This window comes from Apaloderma vittatum, unplaced genomic scaffold (genome assembly GCF_000703405.1).
Source record: "Apaloderma vittatum isolate BGI_N311 unplaced genomic scaffold, ASM70340v1 scaffold5323, whole genome shotgun sequence".
In the NCBI taxonomy this organism is placed as follows: domain Eukaryota; kingdom Metazoa; phylum Chordata; class Aves; order Trogoniformes; family Trogonidae; genus Apaloderma; species Apaloderma vittatum.
This window is the reverse complement of record NW_009706300.1, coordinates 48,449-71,335: the sequence shown is the minus strand read 5'-3', so window position 1 is coordinate 71,335 and position 22,887 is coordinate 48,449. Positions and strand designations below refer to the sequence as shown.

Sequence of the window (22,887 nt, the reverse complement as noted above, 5' to 3'; positions counted from 1 at the left end):
CATGGGATAGATACAGAACCTCTGAGAGAGTTGCTGCAAAACCGTAATGATATGGTAATATACAAACATAATGAATTTTTTTATGTCCTTATATTCTCCTTACACATTGCTAACAGACACTTCCACAGTAGTACAGTAAAAGGCACACAGGTTCCGGCAGCATTTGGGACCAGATTTTTGGAAGCACTCAGCTATCCAGTGGTTCCAGTCAGCACCTAATGGAACATTCAAAGTACCTGCAGGCACAGAAACTCTGTAGACAGAGTATTAAAAATCCCACAAACACCCACCCACAGCTTGAGGCACCTTGGTGTTTTGAGAGTTTGGCTTTAGGTCCAAGAATTTCCAGAAAAAAATTGCTTTGAGGTACCTTACACTTTTGGGTGTCCATTTGACTCACAAAAATGGATCAGAAGTTGATAAAGTCCTAAACATCCACTTCGTGAAGGACAATATCTTGCTAAGCATCTCATGATGACCCTTGTACCTTAAACCTTGCAGATTTGTTTGAATTACTTTTAGAAATAAGTTTGAACTGCTTAATTTCAGAGAAGTTTCATGAAAAACTTTATTCTTGCTCTTTTTAATAAACTTCCTGACCCTATTCACTTTGTTCAATGAGGTCATAAACCAGCACTTCTTATATTACAGTAACTTTCACGCTAAAGATTTGTTTTGTAACAAAGAGAACTATAAATTCGTGGAACGAAGGTGGGAAGCAGAAAGGACTAATTGTGACACACAAAGCTTTCTGGTTATGCTCAGCAAACAGTTTGGGCTAAGATTTTTAAAAACACTTTATGAAGTTGTACTATTGGCTTTAATGAAAGCACACTTTTTGCAATGCCACGCACTCCTGAAAATCTTGTATTCTGGATCTGAGCCAAATACAAAGCCTGTCTCCACTCCAATATTAATTATTAGTTTATTTTTACTCTTTACTACTAACATTAATAATTTTCAGATGGCAACGCAGATTAGAATAACCACTCCAATCATCCCACCCTGGTGGGTTCCATTTTCTGCATCAGTTTCCTGGTTTATGCTATTAACTCATTTCCTCGGATGTGGAGGAGCTTTGTCAAATACTCATTTTGCTGGGGAAACACTTGGCACGCACCCTGTAAGTCAGACACAGAGAGAGACTCGAATGCTCACACCAGTCCTCTCTCGGTTCAATGAGATGTGCAGCTGGAGATACAACCCCCCCCCGAGTTCGTTATTTGTGAAGTTTTCCAATCAGAATATTCTAAATTACAATTTGGCAGAAAATTTTAATCTAAACTTTAATCCTGAGATGGTTAGCACTCAGCTGATGCACAGCTTTGGACAGGAGTTCCACAGGAACAGAGAGCTTTCATAACCACCAATAGCTTTGAGATATTTAAATACTGAGGTACTCAATACAAAACATTTGGAAGTGCCCAGGTACCTGCAAACCGCCCTGAACACCGTTCTTTGATAATCATGACCTCTTACGACACCCAGATGGGTTCTCAAAAAGTCACTAGTTCTTGGCCTTAATTTACAAACCACAACTCACAAAACCCTTTCCCTTAGTATTCTGCAAAACTCAGTAGAAGACTGGAGTGAAAGAACCCCACCTTTTCGCAACATAAGAACAATGATGGTATCCTGTAGTAAACAAGCTGAATTAGAGGAATTTCTTCAGAAATAACATTGATCATACTACAATAATAAAATGTGCTGTTAATTGCTGGTGTGCATATTTTGGCAGGTTGGAAAAACATCTGGCAAAACTTCCCTGCCATACAATGCAGTATCTTTCAAACAGTTCTCTAATCCTAACGTCATTCTCTCCCCTTACGATGCCATTGTATCACTGACAGGGTGGCCAGCAAAGCAAATTGAAATGGAATGAATGCTTATTATCTATGAATCTTCATTGCCTATTTGAGTTCTACTGAATGTTCTCTTGTACTAGTAGCTGTGAAGTTTCTTCCAAACAGAGTAGTTAGGTTTTTCTACTAGCATAACAGTACTCCAGTTCCTCTGAGGTCTGGAGAGAAACCTCAGACCTTCAGAAAGTGGTTGGTCTAACTCTCCAAATAAGAGTCAACTCTCAGTGGTTGGAGAATTTCCATCTGAACTTTTCTCCCTTACTTGCCTCCTGTAACAAGAGAGGGTTTTTTCACACAAATCTCTATCGAATTTTAATGATGGTTCCCCCCATGTTTTCTTCTTTTTGCAATTTTGGGAGCATAGTTCTGAAAGCACCTCTGGGAATTTCACAAAGTGTGTTCTATCTTCATCCACGTACTATTTTTCTACGAATTCGTGACATCCTCGTAACAATAGAGGGTAACAACATATCATGGCTTGACATTGTTTAGATATTCTTGGGGTAGAGCTGTTATATTTTTCATTTATTTGGGGGGAAAAAAAAAAAAAGGACAGTTGGTTATGGCTAGAAACTGTCACATCTTATCTTTTTAAAATCAAGGTGTCTCCCACTTCTCTTGTAGCATTTTTGCCTTGTTCAATTAGATGTAACGCTAGATCCCTGAAACGTGGCTGTCAAGCAGGAATCCTTTCTAAACGTAGTAACTGGAGTAGCCAAACTTGACTTTTCAGGATGTATTTCCGTGGGCATTATGCGACAGCAACCCTTATTATTAAAGGCCAGGATACTTCAAGCAGTCTCCTGCAACATTGTGGCAGCAGTGTTGGTAAATATAGCATGAAATAATGTTTAAATATGAAAAGAAAATACTTAACTCAGACCTCTAACTTCATGAAATACCTACAACCTAATGGCAGAACTGAAATTCTGGAATCTCCTTACCCAAAACAACCACTAAAAAACTGCCTCCCAGAAAATTATTTAAAACTTGTTTTCATTTAGCCTCAGACCAAAAATAAATTTTGAAAGACCAAAATTGCTGGTGTAGATCTTCTAAGCTTTTGAGTATCTTTCCTTAATGGTTGATTTCTGACCTAGACAAATAAAATAGAAGTTTTCCTGCTTCCTGTTTGACCTGACTGGATTTGAGAAGAGCAGCTCCAACAACACACCCACCCAATTTTTGTGAAATTCTCAGTAGTATCAAAAGAGGAAGGTGGGGTCTGCAGACAGCTACTCTGCTCTGGTGAAGATTAAAAAAGACATGAGCATAACTCAGGATGGCATGATTCAGTTAACACAATTTTGGCTACCTAAATAGGAGCTGTACAAATCTGAACTCTGCTGGGTTTTGCTAAGCCAAGGGATCCCCAGATTTTACTCCCGAAGGGATCACTTCAGTCACACAGGCTGACAACCTGCATAGCACCCACCAGAGAACCTCACCCAGCAATTTTTGGGTGAGGAATTTCTCAGTTCCTTAACCTCTCCCCAACCTGCCACATGCTTTTTAGGAAAATACCACATCTTGCGTTAACATTTGCAACCTGCAGAGAACCTGCCACAATTCTAGCAACTTACTTCCACAGCTCCCAGAGTTAAAATCTTGTTGAGATCATATTGAAGTCTTTATCTACAAATTCTCTCAAGTGAAGCACCTTAACTTTTTGGCCATGTTTTCTCTCTTCAGAGGAACAAATGCTCTAGCTCTACATACACATACTGGACTAATCCAGGCTTGGTGTGCTCACTTATATTAGAAACATAGAATAAGTGCACAGGGCAGCAAAGAGGTTAATATTATATACTCGGTGAGGTCAAGCTCCAAGAACACATAACAAGCCATTATGTAAAAAATTGCCTGAATTTATGAGTCACTGCATTTATGAAGGAACCGATATGAAAAAGACAACTTGGCAAAAGTAAAGAAAATGATTTCCAGCTTGAAGTTTTGCAATCCTTCAGTATATCAAGACTCACTTACTGTTATTACTATCCGTGTTGTGCAATGTTCTGAACGTCACGGTTTTTTTCCCCTGTGTATGCATAGAGATGTCCAACAACCCAGGTATTCTTCCCTCATAGAAAATAAATTAGAAAGCAGAAGTAACTCAGAATAACACAGAAGATCCCCTCAAGTGGAGTGGTAGAATCTGAATTTTTTTTTCAATATTTCTCTTCTAAATAATAAATCGAGACCACTACATTTCTCTATATGGAATGATATGGCGCAGAAAAAGCTTGTGTGTTTATATTTTTCATATAATCACAAAAACATTCTTAAGTGAAGCACTAAGATGTAACAGGTGCTTCTACCCACAGATGATCCAAGTCAAACATTAGAGTTTCTTTGGTTAAACTTGGCCATTTTGCGAATGCAATAACCCCTAATTTGATCAAGAATCTGAACATATACCATCTAAGGGTAAAATCTATCAAGTTTTGAAGATTAACCTTTCTCAACCTGCCATTTTTTGCTTCACTCAGTATTCTCTATTGCATCAAAAATTTCATCAAATATCATGTAACATCAAGGGATTCAGGGTTGAAATGGCTGAAATGGAGCTGACAGAGGCGTCCTCTTCATGAGTCTCTACTACTTCCAAAAATGTAGTGGTTAATGTTACAACAAAGCCACTTCCAGCACAAGAACCAGGTCACTAAGTCAGATTTCTGAGCATCTTTAAAGAACTATCAAGTGGAGCACCCAGTACACGCAGTTAGATTCAAGGTACACAATGACCACGCTCAAGAATTGTGCTACAGTCTGAGTAGATAAGAACAATACTTAGACATAAATTTTTAAAATAAATATTATCCTCTCAAAATAGTTCAGAAGGTCTGGAAAAAATTTCCTTTTTATTAACCTAAACAGAAAAAAAAAATCTAATCAACTACGACACAACCTAGCAGTAATTTTTGCTTTCAGATCTGAAGATTTAGTGGGAAAATCTGGAAATGTGCATACTGTGGTGACTGTGGGCTCTGAAATTGCCTGGGATGGGAAAGACTGGTAAGAAAAGCTCTTTAAATGCCACACTGCTGATGAGAGAATCTACCTGACGTAGCCAGCTGAGGCGCAGCAGCTACTTTTCTTCATCTACTGTAGGAGGCTTTGCACCTGCAGACAGCAAACGGTCTGAATCAGTCATTACTATCGTGAACTAAAACAACATTGTAAAAGCTTGACTGTCTCTGGTACCACAATAGAGTGATCAAATAATCCAGCCATGCACAAGCATTTCCAGTATAAGGCAGCCAGGGCTGATGGTTTTGCTCTATAATGACCTATTTCAGATACATACACACATAGATTTATGTATATTTTATTTAAAAATAATGGCAGGACATTGCTTTAAAAATCATGGTTGTCTCTGCTTCCATCTGCAAATTCTGACATCATGTCTTATAATTTGTCCCTATTTCTACTGCGCATCTTTCATCTTTTGCCGCTGTTGAGCTGACTCAGAATCAAATCACCAGTAAACCTCACCATCACCCAATGTGATCTCCTATAGAGGAGGAGGAGGAGGAAGGAGAAGAAAAAGAAATAAAACTGTTCCTTTAAAACGCCGAGCATTTAAGCTGCTTGTCAGTTGTCTTCCTGACAAGGCCACTTGAATGTATTCAGGAATATTTGCATAAATGCTCACAGTGAGTTCACCATGGCAGCTAGCGCTAATGGTACATAAAGTAATTTAGTCACTTCTCTTAGGCATCCTGTCAGAGTGATAAGCACCCCCTCTTTGCCTTGTTGCATATTAGATCATTAGATAATAAAGTGTTAGAGCATGCAAACTGACAGGGTCTCAGGGACTATCATTTTTCGAGGGCATTGCATTCTGCCAGTAAGGAAAAATAATAGAGAAACTGATGCTGCAATTGGCTTTGCAATTCTTGTAAAGCCATTCAAAAATCTGAGGAGAAAGAGAATATTTACTTTGCAGCAGTATGAGAGGTTTAACTGGGAAATTTGCAGTCATCTGCAGCGGTGGACTCCATGCTGTAAACTTGAAAAGGGTTGTTGCAGACCCTGTCAGAATTCCCCCCTTCCATAAGCTAGTCGCTTAAATTGCCTTGGAAAGATTTTGCTTTTAAAATTGACCCCCTCGGATGAACTACAAGCTGATATATATTCTACTGGTTGGGGCCTACTGCCTTTTCACTATACATCTTACTATATGAGTACAATTTAGAAAGATTTAGAAAGGTCAACCACATCGGCTTTCTGGTTCACCATAAATATGAAGCAAGTGAAGATCCAACTATTTGTGAATGAAAAAGTGATAATTATTAAAAACCACAGATGTCTGTGGCTTACTCTATTTATACCACACAGAGATGTACGAAATAATTGGCCACTGCCAGCTATTACTTTTGAAAGATAGATATATTTGAAATACTAGTTTCTTAACCTGCTGGTTTCAAGGAGCACAGTGTGTGGATAGCAAACCATGATCTAGGTTCCTAGTTATATTCACAGAGACAAGCTACAAAAAGGAACTTTCATTTTACTGTCTGACAAGCAAGATATAAATAGAGATGTGTTGGATGTCCCAAAAATAATTCAGGCTACCTGCTAATAAGATGGTAAAATGCCAGGCTCCTGAACAGCTCAGGAGGCAAAGCTTTCTTTCCAGCTTTTTGGCACCCAAAGTCTTTTTTAGGTGTAACATGAACTGTAGCTCCATGTTTAAGAGTAGCATGTCCCAACACATCTTTGTAAAAAAGAAAAAAAACCAAAACACCAAACCCCCTGAATATTGTCTAACTAATTTAGGCAACCAGCACACCTTCTGGCTACATTCCTCCCCTCTCCCCAGCCCTCACAGAGTCAGGCATTCATCTCTATTGAGATCAGATATTTGTATTAAGGAGCTAAATATCTAGCAAAGTACACAGGAATATATTTAGTCAAGGCATACTACAGTTAAATTCCAGCATTTAAAAACCTACGATCAGAAGTTGCTCACCAGAGCAATTTAACCAGAGAGAAACCAGCCATGACTACATCAGGTCTCCATTTCACCTCTTACAGGTACTGTTCAGGTCAGTCTGTCCTCCCCCCGAGGGAGGGAGAAAAGATGGAAACAGGAAAGGCAAACAGTCTTTGCTACTTGCATTTGAAGATATTACCCAACATAAAGATTCTAAAAACTGAAAAAAATATTATGTACTTTGGGACTCAAACTAAAAGTAACAATTAATTTCGGTGGAGGAAACTGTCATCTGTTCCAGTGGGTCTAAGGTTTGTGGTAGTTGCCCAAAATTCAATAAAATTAAGCCCAGTTGCGACTTCGTCTATCTTTTTTTCATTTGCTTAAGTGTTTCATACATCTAATAACATCATTTTAAACACTTACTTCATTTTTTTTAATTACTTGTATTTTTTTCCCTGTCTCTTGGACGCAAGTGTGCATAGAATTCCTGGAGAACCAGACTGCAAGATTTAGGTTAAAAAGAAACGCTTCAGCAAGCCTTTGGGAAGAGCGCAATTTTGTAATGTGAAGGCTGCCATTCAAAAGTAAGAATTTACTAGAGGTTCCTTTATGATGTTGCTTGAGAGGTGCCTGAAAATGTAGATTAGAAAAAATCATGTTTCCCACCAAATGTACACATAGAGATATTTCGTAGATGTTGACATTTAATATTAGCACAGTAACTAGGGTTTGTATATATGTGTAAGCACAGCATTATCTCTTTTGGCTTCTTTTTGCTATGGTAAAATGAGATGCAATTATACCATGCATGGGAATAAGAACATTTATGTATGAGAAAGTAAGCATTGCCTTGGCCAAAAGCGTCCACTGCAAACACTGTGATGGGGAGGAGCGGGGAGAAAAGACGGCATCTACTGTAGTAGGAATATAAGTAAAAAACAGGAGTGTTTTTTGAAAGACTAGACTTCATGGAAAGACTACAAAGTTGAACACAGAGAAGTTTCCTTTTGTAATGTTCTGCCTTCTGCTAATTAATAAAGACAGAGTTCGTACATTCCTTACAAAAATTCAGCAGAAATTATGACAGTGGTTTGTTTATTAAATTAGGTTGTTGGCAGGACGAAAAAAAAATTCTATAACATGAATTATGGCTGAAAATGGCTCAAAGCCTACAGAACTAAATAAATACAGATGTAAGTTATGTTTATATAATGAGAAACGCTGCTGAGCTAAGAATTTTAGGTTAGTAAGTGTGAACTACAGACCCGATTCTGCAAACACTTATCAATACCCTCAACTTTACTGACACAAGAAGCCTCATTGATCCCAACAGGACCATATGTGTGCATAATCTTAAATGTATGCATAAGTGCCTGCAGGACTGATGCCTGAAAGCATAAACAGAATAGAAAGCTATTTCCACAGGAATGCACTGAGTAGTAGAAACGCATACGTTTGCCCATTTCTCAGTATTAATAATTTCTGTTAAGATATTTAGTTAACATTTTTGTGAAGTGGCATTCACTCTGCCAGAGAAAATTTTATTTGGTTTCTTCAAACTCCTTGGAAAAATCTATTTTGGAAAAATCCATTAGATCCTTGGCAAATATTTGTGAAACAAACCAGCATAAAGGACTTCTACACTCAGCTACTTCACGCTCAGCTACTTCAGTGGAAGCCGAAGGTACGCTTCTGTTCGAGGGAGCAAGCACCTATTGAATTTAGGATTACAAACAGCTTTGAAGACAAAGAGCTATTCTACCAAGCTGGAGCAGGGAGAGGGTAGTGAAATGCCCTCTGTTTTTGTTTTGTTTTTCAGTAGTAGTCATCAACTTTAAGGACAAAGAGCAAAACAAAACATTAATCAAATCCAGATTTTTCAAAGTACATTTGCACTCAACAACTCCCATTTTAAGCACCTACAGTCACCAGCAGATGTTCTCTTCTAGGACCAGCTGATCTTACGGAAAAGATTACTGTCCCTCAGGCTGCTTCCAGCTACGCGCCCCCATCCCATCCTTGCTGGAGTTTTCTGTCCTTTCAAAAAAACCCAGACAAATTGCCTTGCACCATTTCTCCTTCAATCATTTCAGCAAAATAAGCTAGATTGGCAATGAGTTATTATTTAAATGGTTTAACTCAAATGAACTTCTTTGGACTGAAGGAGACTAGGGAACAATCAGACAACCATCTTGGCTGGCACATCCATGGTGGAGAATAGCCTGCAGCAGGCAGGAAAGACAAGCAGCTGTGGCACGCAGGGAAGAGCAGCTTCCTCAGCTGGCACAGCTGGAGCCAAAAGAGAACACTCGCCCATGGCTTGAGTAAGCAGATGGATTTCCAAAAGGGCTCTGCTTTCATTTAGGGCAATTCAAAGAAACAGCTGGATCTCCTAGAGATCTCAGCACTCTATGGATAGAAGAAATCCAATCTGAAATTTGGGTGCTGAGCACGTCAGAAAATAGGCAACGTCCTTTAAGATGCACAGTCAACAATCAAGGCAGTTTGGAAAAATCAGGCTCCAATTTTAGGCGCTGAACAGATGCAACTGAAAATAAAGAAACCACCACACTTTACTGGCATATAAGACAGACTGTGCCCATGTTTGCTTCCAGGTTTGTCATTTCACTACATTTAGTGTTGACCTACTTGAAAAATTTCCCCTTTGGTCTGGAGGCCAGTCTCTTTAAAATATCCAGTCCCAGAGATATAAACTGTTTCAGGACAATTTGAAACCAGTAGCCAGAGACACAAACCAAATAAACCCACATTTAAAGCAGCAATGCTAACCAATGAAAATGATATGCCTACCATGTTCCAGATAAGAAGGCGTACCTTCCGAGGGATCAAGTCTTCGAGCTCTCCGCCCATGCTTGGAATTGTTGTGTACAAACATGTTGTCCGACACTGCCAACACATGGCCATCAACATTGACTGTTGTAGACACCACAACCTGCAAGCGCAAGAGCAAAATGGAGGAAAATTTGGATATATACGTATGGTTTTTAAGAAACACAGAGTGTAATAAACTCAGTTAAATAAATAACAGCTCGGAGCTGCAGAAAATTGCATAGCTATTTCGCATAATAACTGGTTCTTACGCTGTACAAATCTAACAAGAGATGCTATTGATGAGTGGATCTTTGGCATCGAAAGCTTTTGATGCAGTTTTAAGTCAAATTGCAGTTTGTAGCTGCATGGTAGATGGCACACTGTTAACCATCATTTTAACAAGAAGACCTTTATTAAGTATTTTTTCACCTATACACAAGGGCAGCTGTGTTTCCCCCTAAATTACCCTTCAGTTTCCATGCTGAAGTAGATAGAGCTGTTGACATTGCAAATGAAAATCGATTCAGAATAAAAGAAAAGAAAAGTGTATTTTGTGAAGTTGCAAAGAGAGTTGTTGCATACCTCCTGCCCACACCCTTAACTACCGTTCTCCCCTCAGTATAGTCACTACAGGTTGTTGGACTTACCCAAATTTCTCCTGAAGCCTATCCTAGGGAATATATATAGGTATGTTTGTGTATGCATGCACGATTGACAGTGGGGTCTTGATCTGGAGAACACAACCCTATTCATCCACAGTTAGAATTAGATATATTTCTCAACTTATCTCAGTGTCAACACCTAGGATTTGGTTTGAGGTGAGAGGAGGGAGACAAAGCAGCACTGCCCTGGAGACAAGATCTGACACTACTGCTCACTGGAGCAGCCCAGAGTGAGAGAGGAGCCAACCCAGCGGGGACAAACAGGTAAGTATTGGATCCAGAGCAGAAGACCCAACTGCTCAGAGGTGTCCAGAGGGACCTTCTCAACCTTGAGGCTCGGCAGGCAACATACTATAGAAAAATCTCTGTTCAGGCTGAGGGCACTCGCGCCAAGAAACTTCATGTAGGAAACAGGGGGTGCACAGGTCCAGTGCGCGGCAGAGTTGTGAGCTCCTCATAGCAGGTCTCCTGCAACCCCACTCAGACCAAGCAACCTCATAGCCCCTCCGGCTCTCATTCAGCTGCCCTCTTCCACGGTCTTTCCCCAACAAGCTATGGCATTCCCAGGGTTTTGGCCTTCAGCTAGCTGCTGGTTTGCCAGCAGCCTGCATTGCCTTCAAGAACTTTGACTAAAACAATAAGAAGAAATGACCTACACTTCTCCTTACATTAAACAGGGAAAGGGATTAAAAACCGAAACCCACAGAGATATGTTTATTCATGCGACCTCTTACAACCAAATATAATAATTGTCTGTTAATTGCAGTTTCAGCTCCCACCTCATGCTTCGACATGTGAAACAGCAATCAGCAGCTCCTGTTTAATCCACCTATTATGTTGACTAATTAACTTTGCTCGACAGTTTATTTCTTCCTCCATTATCAGCCCCTGTCAGCCGCAAGCACACTGCCGCAAAGGGGGACCTCAGCCCTTTTGATTGATCACCGATAGATTGACATGCAGATTAATTTAATTAGAATCACCTCACTTGAGAAATGAAAGACAATGGCAAGGGGGCTAATAGATCTGCTCTTATAATGAGGCAAGCCTCCAGAGCCACGGCAGAGGATTTCTGATTTATTTTGCTGAATTCCCCAGCCGCTCTGAAAGGCTCTCGCTTTAATTGTTCTTGGTTTTGAGAGGCTTTAGCCTCTGAAGAGGTGAAATGCTTTACAAGGATTGGCAAACATTGCTTCAACTCTCTCAGGAAGCTGCTGCCTCTCAAAGTTGGTCAAATGGGGACACTTAAAGGATCACTTACAACAATTCAATTTCATCACTTGCACTGGATCTATAAAAAAAGTTAAAGAAAAAAAATTTCACCTCTTTTTGACCACTAATTAAAATGCTCAAAAATATAAAGTAAGTAAAGATGCTAAATTGCCTATAGCTAATCCCAAAGCCTTTGTCTTTAGAAAGAGGAATACAAAAGAGAATATTTATATCAAAAGGATCTTAAACCCTCAAAATAGCATTCCAGGCAATACATTCTTGTGTGTGTTTTAAGTGAAAGATATTAAAACACAGAATAAATGATTCAAGAGCTCTTACAGATGGAAATTTGGGAAAAAGGAACCAAACACTATAGGTAAGTTTTTCTGAAATCAAACTAAGGGGAAAAAAACCCCAAGCCCTATATATAAAATTCCAAAAGGGATTTCAAAAGTAATTTATCCATTGCATTCCTGAGGGATAGAATAAAGTTTATGATATTTTCAATAATATATGATCTTATAGTAAGTGGCTCAGGGTATGCAATCTTATTTGTGCACTTGCAACCATTGTAAATTCTTTGCAACTGGGATTTTGAGCCAAATCCTCAGCTGGCATTGCTTGTCACAGCTCCATGATTTATGCCAACTCCTTATCATCTTCTCTGGGTCTGCTTAGACGCATATGAAAGTTAACAGTATTACAATTAATAGCAATGGCTACAACATACAATACTCTCTCCAATACTAAATCCATATAGGTACACACAGATTTCCCATCGAAACAGATCAATCCTGTGCCAAAACACAAACTTTTGAATGTTTCTAGAAATAGGATTCCAGAAAAATAATGGATCAAGAGTAACAGAAGAAAAGTAGGTCTCAGATCTGTGAAAATCATATATACAAGTACCTGTCACTATACACTCACATTTCTAGGGAAGAACTTGGGGAAACAATCCTAGTGAGGTCAGTTTTATGTGAGTAAATCTACATTTAATTTTTCCCTCCTCAGGTTTCCGAAATTGTTGATGAAACATATTTTGAGTCACTTAACAGTGTCTTCTTACCTACCTACCTACCTCCTGAACAGAGTTTGATTTACTACAAAGAGACCACATTGGTGTGGTTCTTCAGTGTCCTTAGCAGAAGAAACTATAAAAGGAATCCCCAAGAGAAACTGTTTCTAGTTTCAGGAAACCAGAGAGAAAAAAAAAAAGTGGTTACTCTTATGTATCTTTCTGAAGAAATTCATAGTGCACCTGTAAGAAGCAGCACACCCTTACTGCTCAATTCTCTAAATACAAAATCTCATTAATACAGCAATAGTGAATATACATTGCACTAACAAAATGATAATGCCCCTAATTATTAACAAACTAAAAATACACCTTAAATATTGTGTGACATAGTTACATACCTGGATTGCTACAGAGCACTTACATACTTAAAGTGCAAGTTCTACTCATACTTTTTAATCCAAAAAAATACACTCTCTGCATTTTGATTTTGAAATGACTGGGATATGTTCAAGTTAAAGCACAGGCTAAAAGTAATTTGTGGAGAAATCATAAAATTAGGGGGAGGGGAAAGCCAAAGTATATGTGGAATGGGCACTGAGGCATCCTAAAACACAGACCTCAGCAAGAGGGAAAGGCACACTACAGTTTAATAAATGATTAATGAGGTGCTGACACATTAATGTAAGCACAGGGACAACCAGGCCTGCCAAATCTCAAACCTTTCCAAATTTTGTCAACAAAACACAGTTTTAATTTGGGACAGGCAAACATGGAAAATGATTTTGAGCTTTAGCCTTAGCCCTTCACAGATTTTGCATTTAAATCCTGTATCAACACCAGGGGAGACAGAGGTATAAACGAAACACATCGGTTTACAACTTTCTTCAATGAAGTTGGCACTATCAACTGCATTAACGTATCACGGCTCTGTGAATTATTCTGCCTGCCATTAAATAGTTCAGTTTGTGAATACTTTGGAGCTTAGTTTAAAAAAATAAAAAATATTCAGAGACCGGGAGCCTGGAGATCAAGCTATTTATCCACGTTTAGCACTTGGCCTGTTTATTTGTTATAGTACCTCACCTAATACATCAAAATTAAGCATTGCATGACTCCTCATTTTTAACCACAGCCCATTAAGCTTTGCTAACTGATTAAGACATAGCATGTTCCTTGTGCTTTCAATTTTCTCCGACGTATGGTGAGGGATCTGATATTTTTGTGAAGTTCCCAACTTCCAGTGGCAAAGGCAGAGAAAATCTGATAAAGACAATTCCCAGGTTTGCAGTGTGGCACTAGTGTTAAGCCTGTAACGCCAGTGTTTGCTGGTCTTCTGAACACTATGCAGAAATGGCCTGAGCGACATCTTTATCTTCATCACCACTTTGCGACCTCTTCCTACAATGTGTTGACTTCTTTATTCTAGTAAGTGAAAACTGCTCGCAGTTTAACAACACATTTAAAAGGTGCCTAACTTAATAACTACAGCGCATTCAGTAATTTTGCTCACGTGCTCAAGGACAGGCCGGGCACTTAATTACCTTGTTGAATTGGGCCATAGCTCTCACTGCTATTTTTCAGTCTTTTTTTTTTGCCTTTGCCTTCTCTGGGGATGGAGCCTTGCATGTCCAAATTCCATTATCTGGGATTCATGAAGCATCATCTCTGTCTCTTATGCAAATTTGCAATAAGAGACAAGTGGCTTCAATTCAAACATGAGTGGCAGCGTCCCATGGAGGCAAACTAGCAGCCTAGGCTGAGGAAGAGGTTGTGGTAACAGAATCAAACAGCATGGCAATTTCTAAGTGACTTTCAAGGTTTTCATAATAAATGAATGTTTGGGGTTTTATGCAGTGACTCAGTTTGAAAAGTTTCCTCTAAATTAAAACTTGACATATGTCAGTTTGCAAGCAGTTGTGCTAAAACAAGAACAACAAGATAACTAGGGCACCCGGGTTTCATTAATTACAATAACATACAAAACTGTTTAGGTTGAATGAAGGAGTTTTTAGTTCTGAAAACAAAATCTGGGCAGAGTTCACTCATGATACCATCTACTTAGTATTATTATTATTATTATTACCACTAATTGGGGCACTTCAGCCTGCCTAGACTGATGACTTACTTGTGATGAAGAATGCAAAACCAGACTGAGCATCTGTTCCATGGGGTTTCCAGAATAAAAAGGCAAGGCTGCACAAAGGTGTCAGGACTTAATATCACCAAATGCTTCACGCAGTTGGGCCAATGAAACAGAGATGAAATGATTTTCTCAAGGACAAGCAGGGAGTCTGAGTACAAGTCAACTGTCTTGAGTCTCTGCACAGTACTTGACTTCTCCTCTCTGTCTCCTTCTGCTAATAGAGACACAACGAACACAGCCAGGGCCAGCACTGCTCCAGCACACGTTTTTGCTGGCACTCAATGCTGCTCCAGCTGTAAATGCCTGGACATCTCAGCCAGGCAAAGAAATATGTTTCTTTTCAGGGCCACAGCTGCTTTTATGTTAGGCTTATCACACTACCACATTTGCATGCAAAGTTCAGGAGAAAACTTCTTAATTGATTTCTGGATGCGAGTTTGAATGAAGCTTCACACACAGGTTGCCTGAATCAACACGTACTCTGACTCTTCCCCATACTTCCTTAACCACTCTTACTCCATATGATAATCAGACAATTCCCTGCTGCAAGAAAAGAAAAAACAAACGAACAAAAAAATCTCTGCCCAAATAAATAAAGAAAAAAAAAACCAACATACAAAAAACAATAAATGAAAACTAAGAAAGGAAATTCACTACTACAAAACTATCATCTGCATTCTAAAAACTCCTAGCAGCTTTTGGGGACTAATGAATGAAAGACCACAGTCAAAAGATGAACAAATCTCTGGGCAGCTTAAGATCCAGCACAGATAGGTGAATGAAGTAAGGGAAGAGAAAGTCTCTTTTTTGTTTTTGTGTGTGTGTGTGTAAAAGGAGTACATTACTATTTAAAAAGTAGCTGGAAATATCTTCCTCTTAAGTTTTTTAACTGGAACTTTGACATAAAGATTAGAGATCTTGTAAGTCACTGGCATTATTTCAAAAGTAGCTGACAGCAAATGCTGCACTGACTTCACAGGGGCCCAGATTTCACTTAGTTCCTATATCACACTGTCTCAGACATCTGGGTGCATCACATCATTGAGATACTATGCATATGCTCGGTTCTTTTCACCCTAAGAAATGATAAATGAAGCCTGGACTCTACTATAGAGTCTGGCTGCTTTATTTTAAGAAGTCTACGGCTAAAAGAGCAACAAGTTCATTTTTTTTTTTTTTCCAAAAAGAAGATAAACAAAAGCAGCTATTGTAAAACAATAAGCCTGACTTAACAGAATGCTGCAAGCTCCAATACCACCCTGTGTTATAGTATGAGTGGTTCGCTCGGCTGAAAGTGATTAATTTCTTGAAAATGCTAAGGTCATACTAATTGACATGACCTGTGTAATTAAGCAGTCTCTGTTTACACACAGAAAGCTCAACTGCTGTGAAGCTAGGTTTGTATGACAGAATGTCTTTACAAGTCAAGAGATCAACAACCTTTCCTATGTCCTACCTACTCACCGACACAGGCTCCCGATTGCTGTGCTGAGAGAACACACAAAGGCATTACCATATGAAAATCAGCCTCGAGTGTGGACAAGCACATACCCAGCAGAGTGTACATGTTGTGAAGCAAGCTCTGACAGGCCCCAGGGGTGACTCCTTGGCCTAAATCCCTGTGCTGGTGAGAGTCCTTTTTCCGCTTTCTCCTTCAGTGATAATGCCCTCTCAAATCACAGGAGAGAGACATGTCAGAGGGAGGAGTATGGGGTGAGAAGCCAAGGGCTCTGCCATGCTAATGGTAGCTTTTATACTGATTAATTTAATCCCTGTGGCCACATCTCCCCATTTCTGCACTTCTGTGCTCAGAGGGGCAAATAACATCCTTCTGCCTTTCAGCATTGTTGCAATTAAGCATTTCAACAAAAGACATATGTTCCACATATAAATAACATTTTCATTTACATAGCATTTAACACTTTCCTCAAAGTATGCTGGAAAAAAAGGAAACAAGATCCTGAGTTACTGCAGAAAGCACCTGTCTTTTGGGCTTTCTTCCTCCAGGACCCATGTACTCTATAGGACAAATCTATTTCTTCCCCAGAACCCTGAAGGAAATCCCTACAGATAGACTCTATCATGTCTCCTCCCATCAAAAGAGAAGGTCCTTCATCTCTCTACCCGATATTTTTATTCAGTACATACTCAGGTAAAGTGTTATTGGCACAGTTAAAGGACCACATCTTCAATAAAGGGGTCAGAGCAACTATTTCTTAGCAGTGCAACCACACCACTCTGCTGCCAGCAAGCGCAGATCCTCTTCCCAAGGGACAGTGCTGTATTTGATCCCAAAAGTAGGCATGGACATGGTTGTAACACAAAGAAACATCCTTGGACATCTGAAGCTGTGACAATACTATAGTTTTCAAGCCCCACTGTCACATGCTGCAACAGCAGGGAAATACCAGCCCAAAACATCCCAAGAAATATACAGCCAGTGGCAGTTTTTCCAAGTGCTGGCTACAGGTATGGACCTTTATCCCATTGATGCACTTTTATGAGTCTTTACCACTGCTGAGGAATAACTGCTGAACTGTAGTCACGAGCCTGATTTTATTAATTGTTCTTATACACTCCTCTACCCCTTCCAAATAAACATGATGCTCACTCAGTGTTCACATGAAGGCTAAAAATTCCCCAGGCAGAAGGGAATATCTCTGAGCAGGGTAGCCCCTTAACCTAAAACAACAGTGAGGTCATTCTGATTTTTCCTCTTCATGCTTTCACTTCCTGTGAAGGTGACATTATCTTTAAGAGTTCTCCTGTCCAGAGCAAGAAAACCCAACTACTTCCTGCCAATTTTGCTGTGACAAGAAGTCCTCAGGCAATATTCTGTGACCTTGTGATTTTTAGCATCTTCCAGGGAATTACTAGGTTAGTTTGGGTCAAAGTACTTCTGTCCCTAACAGCTGCTGATTTTTAAAGGAGGAAGCATGTCGGACTGACCTGGAATCGACGCATGTCTCGAGGGTTTCCTGCATTTTTTAGGCAATTTTGGTTACATTTGAGGAAAAATTTCAAGAAGAACCTGTGGAGAAAGAGAAATGGACGTTAACGTCTTATAAACAGACCACAGTAGTACTATGTAACATCTGCACATGTGGTCCAACAAAGCCTTATTTACATTAGTATTTCCAACTCAGACAAATCATTCCACTGACCATCCAAAGAGGAAGCAGAGCTTACAGGGGCCTCAATCCAGCAAAATATGTAAGCGTGTCCTAAATATTCAAGCATTCAATTAATAGAACTGTTTTGTCAGAGCCATCAAAGTTTGCAGAGTCAGTCCCTTTACCCCACTAAATGGTCAGCTTCACTGTGCCATCCACAGCAGCAAGGAAGCAAGAAACAGACTCCAGCACGGCAAAAAGAGGGCAGAAAAATGCCAGCCAAGAAAATTCCCTTATGAATAAATGGAGTTTTGTTTTACAAGTCCACTGTCATGTGCAAATTTTGATTTAATGCAAAAATACTGAAAATGTTCCATACAGTTGAAATCTCCCTTCCACAATTAAACACAGTTTGTGCATAAAATTAATGCTCAAATAGTGGTTAGTGGGACACCAAAACCCTGAAAGGGAGAAAAGGATGAAGTCTTGGTTAAAAGACTGACTTTGCAGAAAAACAAAATATTTTCAATGCAATCTATTTCCTGACCATACACAGTTCGCTGAAGTAGCCATACGACCCTGACATATATCTCTAAGAAAAGACATTGCATTTTACAAAGCCAAAGAAAAAAGCAAACATCTCACTGAAAATATTTCCCTTCAGTGTTATGTACCAGTGGACTGTAAACTCATAAAGACAAGTCAATGAATAACAGTTGGTCTCCGATTCCAGGCTTCTTCCCTGAGAGCCAAAGTTTATCAACCTTTTGTCCAAAATAAACTACAGGCTAAGGTCTACTAAAGCTCAGTCATGCAAAATTTAATCCTACAGTAAGTTTAAAACCTAGAGCAATCAGACAGAGCAGCATTACACTTGCAATAACCATCACTTGACTAAGCAGAAGCTAATCTGACCTGCTTCCATACACAAAAGCAGGGCAGGGAAGTGTTTGATCCTGCTTTACTTCAAATCAGAAAGTTAAGTTTTGCAAGCATCCATCTTTTAGCACCCAAACTGAGTGCTAGGTCAGCAGAATTTTCACACACTGCCACTAAGAAAAGCAAAACTGCAGGATAAACATCTTCAGAAAATCCCTTTTTGATGAGCAGCATTCTTTGCCCAGCTTTAGTTGTGATGCCACCCCACAAGAAGGGAAGTTTTCGTGCTTGTTCCTCCATGCCAAGAAAATCATACTCTGCAAATCGCTGCAAGGACAAATCGAAACCACAAGGGACTGTTTTCATTAAAGAAAAAGAAGGTAATTAGGAGGTTTCTAAAACGTGATGCTTGGGATTATCAAGGACTGGATCTCCTGACCCAGGAAGTCCCTTCTAGAGCTGTGCTCCTAAGTAAGAGCAAGCAATCAACATAAAATAAACAGCCACCACGCTTGAACAGCGGGGTCTGGAGACGCTGTTTGTTTACACTAAAATAAAGAGCAGTGTAAGCCATTACATTTTCTCATCAAGTAGGTTCTGATACTCAATAACGGAAAGTTGGTGCTATTTGTTGTACATGTGTGTGTCTTTTTAAGCCTCTAATGGCCAGCTGTGACAGCCTGACTCAGATTGTGTAGAAGGAGCTGTCAGCACAAATCTTGGCATCTCAAATCCAGACAACTGCTTGCCACCAGGCGAGGGTTTGTACTCGTGCCAGAATGGATTTTGAGAGACAAGCAAATAGGGCATTAATTCCACCAAAGAAAAACGAAAAGCGGGGAGAGTTCAGGATCTTACACTTCAGATGATGGCTTTCCTGTCAGCAGCTCGTCATTTAGTCCATGAGCTATGAAGGGCACGGACATCAGATCCTTCTTGCCCTAAGCTGGCCCTGTCATGCGAAATGCTGGCAGGATCCAGAGACCACCCCTCCGTGCGAGATTGCTTGCTGAAATAAAAAGCCTGGCCATCTGTTGGGAGGCAAAGACAACCCTGTCAGCTGGTGCCTACAGCCTCAAAGAGGCCCTTATGTGGCAAAACCTCTCGGAGCGACTTACTCTTTGGGGAGAAGCCGGCACTACCCCAGGTTTGCCGGTAGATTTTTGGTGGCTTTGCCAAGCGCCAAGCCCATCTGCCCGTCTGGTCTGGCACAGCCCTGGAGCAACACCTTGGCCCCAAGCAGAGCTGGGGCACGGAATAGTTAAAAATATCTGCGCTGAAAGACAAGTGTTAGCCATGCAACTGTGGGAGTGCCTTCCGGGTCTGGCTTTGCACATCTTGCATGAGCGCTTGGCAACAGAGGTTGCTCAGTTGACTCAAGGGCCCCAAAAGAAATTGAAAGTTTTTATGAAGCTCTCTGGAAAAGATTGAGCCTTCCCTTCCAACATCTGAGCTCACATCAGCTCAAAGGCTTGGAAAATCACTATGAAATACAGAAGATGGCTTTTGGGCTCTGCAAACTCTAACTCAAAGTTTTGAAGTCTAATTCCATTTGCACTGTGCCATATCCCCCAAATTCTACAGAAATCTCACCAAAGTCAACTGCAAAAGAACTGAAGCTCGCCTATTTAAACCCACCAAAAAACCTCAGGCAAGCAAGCAAGCAAACAAAACTTCCTTTGAATTAAATCAACTCCAGAAAAAAACTAACTTAAAAAAACCCAGCATTTTCAGAGGAACTTTCAAGACCCCAAGCTTACACAGCCAAATTTGCTCAGTGCATTTTAAGTAAAAAGTTGCCAGTTTACAGAACACATTCTGCCAAACGCCATATTTTCACTCCACTGAAAGACAAAACAAACTATAAGCTGCACTTTGTTTTGGAACACACTAGAGAGCTGGAGTCCCCCCGGCTACGCAAAAGCATCCTACGCTCATCTAGGCAAGAGTCGAGCAGCTCCCGAGCTGGCACAGCATATGTCGGCCGACAGTCTTCCGCCTGCTTTGGCAGGAACACGGATACGAACAGATTAAGACAAGGGTGGAGCGGAGCAGTTTGATTCACAGGGTTCAGCCCAGGCTCTCGGTTCCTACTTTAAACTGCTTATTCAGATGCCTTCTTCACCTCAAGTCTGGTCCTGCCAGCCTCGCTCATTAACAACACTTCACTCTACAAATATTTCAGATTTAGATTGACAGGACTGGTCCAGGACAAGTGCCAACAGAGCTGAGCTCATTGTAAGCACAAACCTCCATCTCCGTTTGTTTGCATCTTCGCAGTGGCTTATTTTTTTTCAGTTTTAACTTTCTCTACATTTGGCAGGGCTGTATAGCATTAATACTAACCACAGAGGATATATAGCATTAATACTAACCACTGGGGTCTGAAATTCATTCCCAAGATGAAAAAAAATGTGCAAAACACAGGAGTGTCAATAAAATTTTCAACTTTAACTCTGTCTCCAAATGTGATTGCTGAATACCAGCTCTTCTGCCACACAAGGCTCAGTCATCAATTATATTTATTGCTACCATGAAGGTTTATTTTTTTGCATGAATCAAACAAAGCATATTTCCTGACTCCCTTCCTGACTACTAACATCCCTGGTGTGAAGAGCATGTGTGGTTATGGAGGAGAGAAACACTAGCCAGCTCCATGCGAGTCACTTCAGGTCCAGAAACATGCAAACTTTTACAAAGTACTTGGATTTACTAACACTGCAGTTAAACGGAAGGACTCTGCCTCACCTTTTACCGCACTGAGACATGGTTGGATGGTATGGGAGTGACGTTTGGAGAAAACAAGCTAGTTTTAGATTACATTTAGGTGTGCTAAGATGCAGCTCAGTGCAGGCTGCAAAGACTAATCAAGGAGTAAAGTTGCTGAGCAGTTAATCCATGCCATGGTATTGTACTACTACAAATCTCTAAAGTAACTGCAAGGACCAATGTAGAAACACAACCCTTAATTAAATAAAAACCTCCAGTCTGAATCAGGCCCCGAATTAAGGTGAGCTTCTGTCTGTCAGGCAGAAGCTCTAACAAATGGGTTATCAGCTCTTTCGGGAGTGCTCTCTCCTTTTCTTCTAACTCGAAAGAAAATTCGTTTTTGGAGATGAAGATTATTTTTTTCCCTAACAAAACTGCAGCATTCCCAAAAATATTTTGGTGTCAGCACAACTGTGCTCTCACCATTACTCTCTACCAGTGAGGGATTCCTACCCCAGCTCACTCTGATCTCTGCTGCTTTTCCATGCTGCTACTTCTGCCTCCTGACACGGGCTCGCTCCGCGCTCCTGCTCCTTCCACCCTCTGATTCCCCTCGTCCAGCACATAAGCAGCTGGTGGTTACTCCACTTGTATGAAATACTCCTGCCATTCATCACTGGCCACCTTGTCCATCAACACCACAAACCATTTGGGTTTGGGCAATACCCTCCCCAGCAGCACCCTGCTCTTTGTCACTGGTAACTACCACAGTAATTTAAATCAAATAAACACACGGCAGAAATGGAAATACTAGCAATAAAGATGTAAAAAATTTTGCCTCCTACTTTTCTTGCCACTACAAATTAATACCCATGTTTATTAAAAATAAATGAAGAGTTACATTAAAGAAAGGAAGCTCTGACATGATCTAGGTTGGCTTTTCTGTCACTCCCCTAAAGGAAATTTAAAGGAACTCAAACACCAAGGCTTAGCAGCAGAACTTTCTTACCATTGCCACAATAAATACGTCTGTGGAAAGAGAAAAAAATAGTTGGAAAGAAGACCTGCTGCATTCCTGATGCTGAAGAAAAGCTTGTTTGTTCCTGATACATTGGAGAAGTTGTTCAAGAACAGTTCATCCATATGAAAATATGACAGCTGTCATGCTGCCAAGGTCAGCCAGACCAGTGGCTATCCAGAAAGTGAGTGCCGGTTATACAACTTAAACCTAGCTAGCGAAAGTAAAATTGACAAAATGCACCTTTTCTGAGGTGTAAACACATTCAGGAGAAGAGAGAAACTTCAGGCTCCTGGATGAAACACAGCAGTAAGTATATGGGGGTTTGCAAAATTAGTAAAACCAAAATACACGGGTCAGGGCAATAATTAGCAACTGTCCATCAGATAAAAGGATTGCATGCCCATTCTGTATGACATACCAATTCAGCAGAGTACTAAATATGTGCATAAATTTAAATACACAAGCAGTACTGGTGGAGACAAAGGTACTAC

The 22,887-nt window shown here is 40.2% G+C and overlaps 1 protein-coding gene across 1 annotated transcript in view; it reads right to left on the bottom strand.

The window, feature by feature from the left end:
• Positions 1-17,707, bottom strand: part of EBF1 (early B-cell factor 1) — a gene marked incomplete at its 5' end in the record, with an annotated part of 98,984 nt that extends 81,277 nt beyond the window's left edge. The window contains 2 exons of the mRNA XM_009865723.1: positions 9,640-9,757; positions 17,624-17,707. Of these exons, the coding sequence (XP_009864025.1) occupies positions 9,640-9,757; positions 17,624-17,707 (202 nt within the window). The remainder of the gene's footprint in view (positions 1-9,639; positions 9,758-17,623) is intronic.
• Between the last annotated feature and the right edge of the window lie 5,180 nt (positions 17,708-22,887).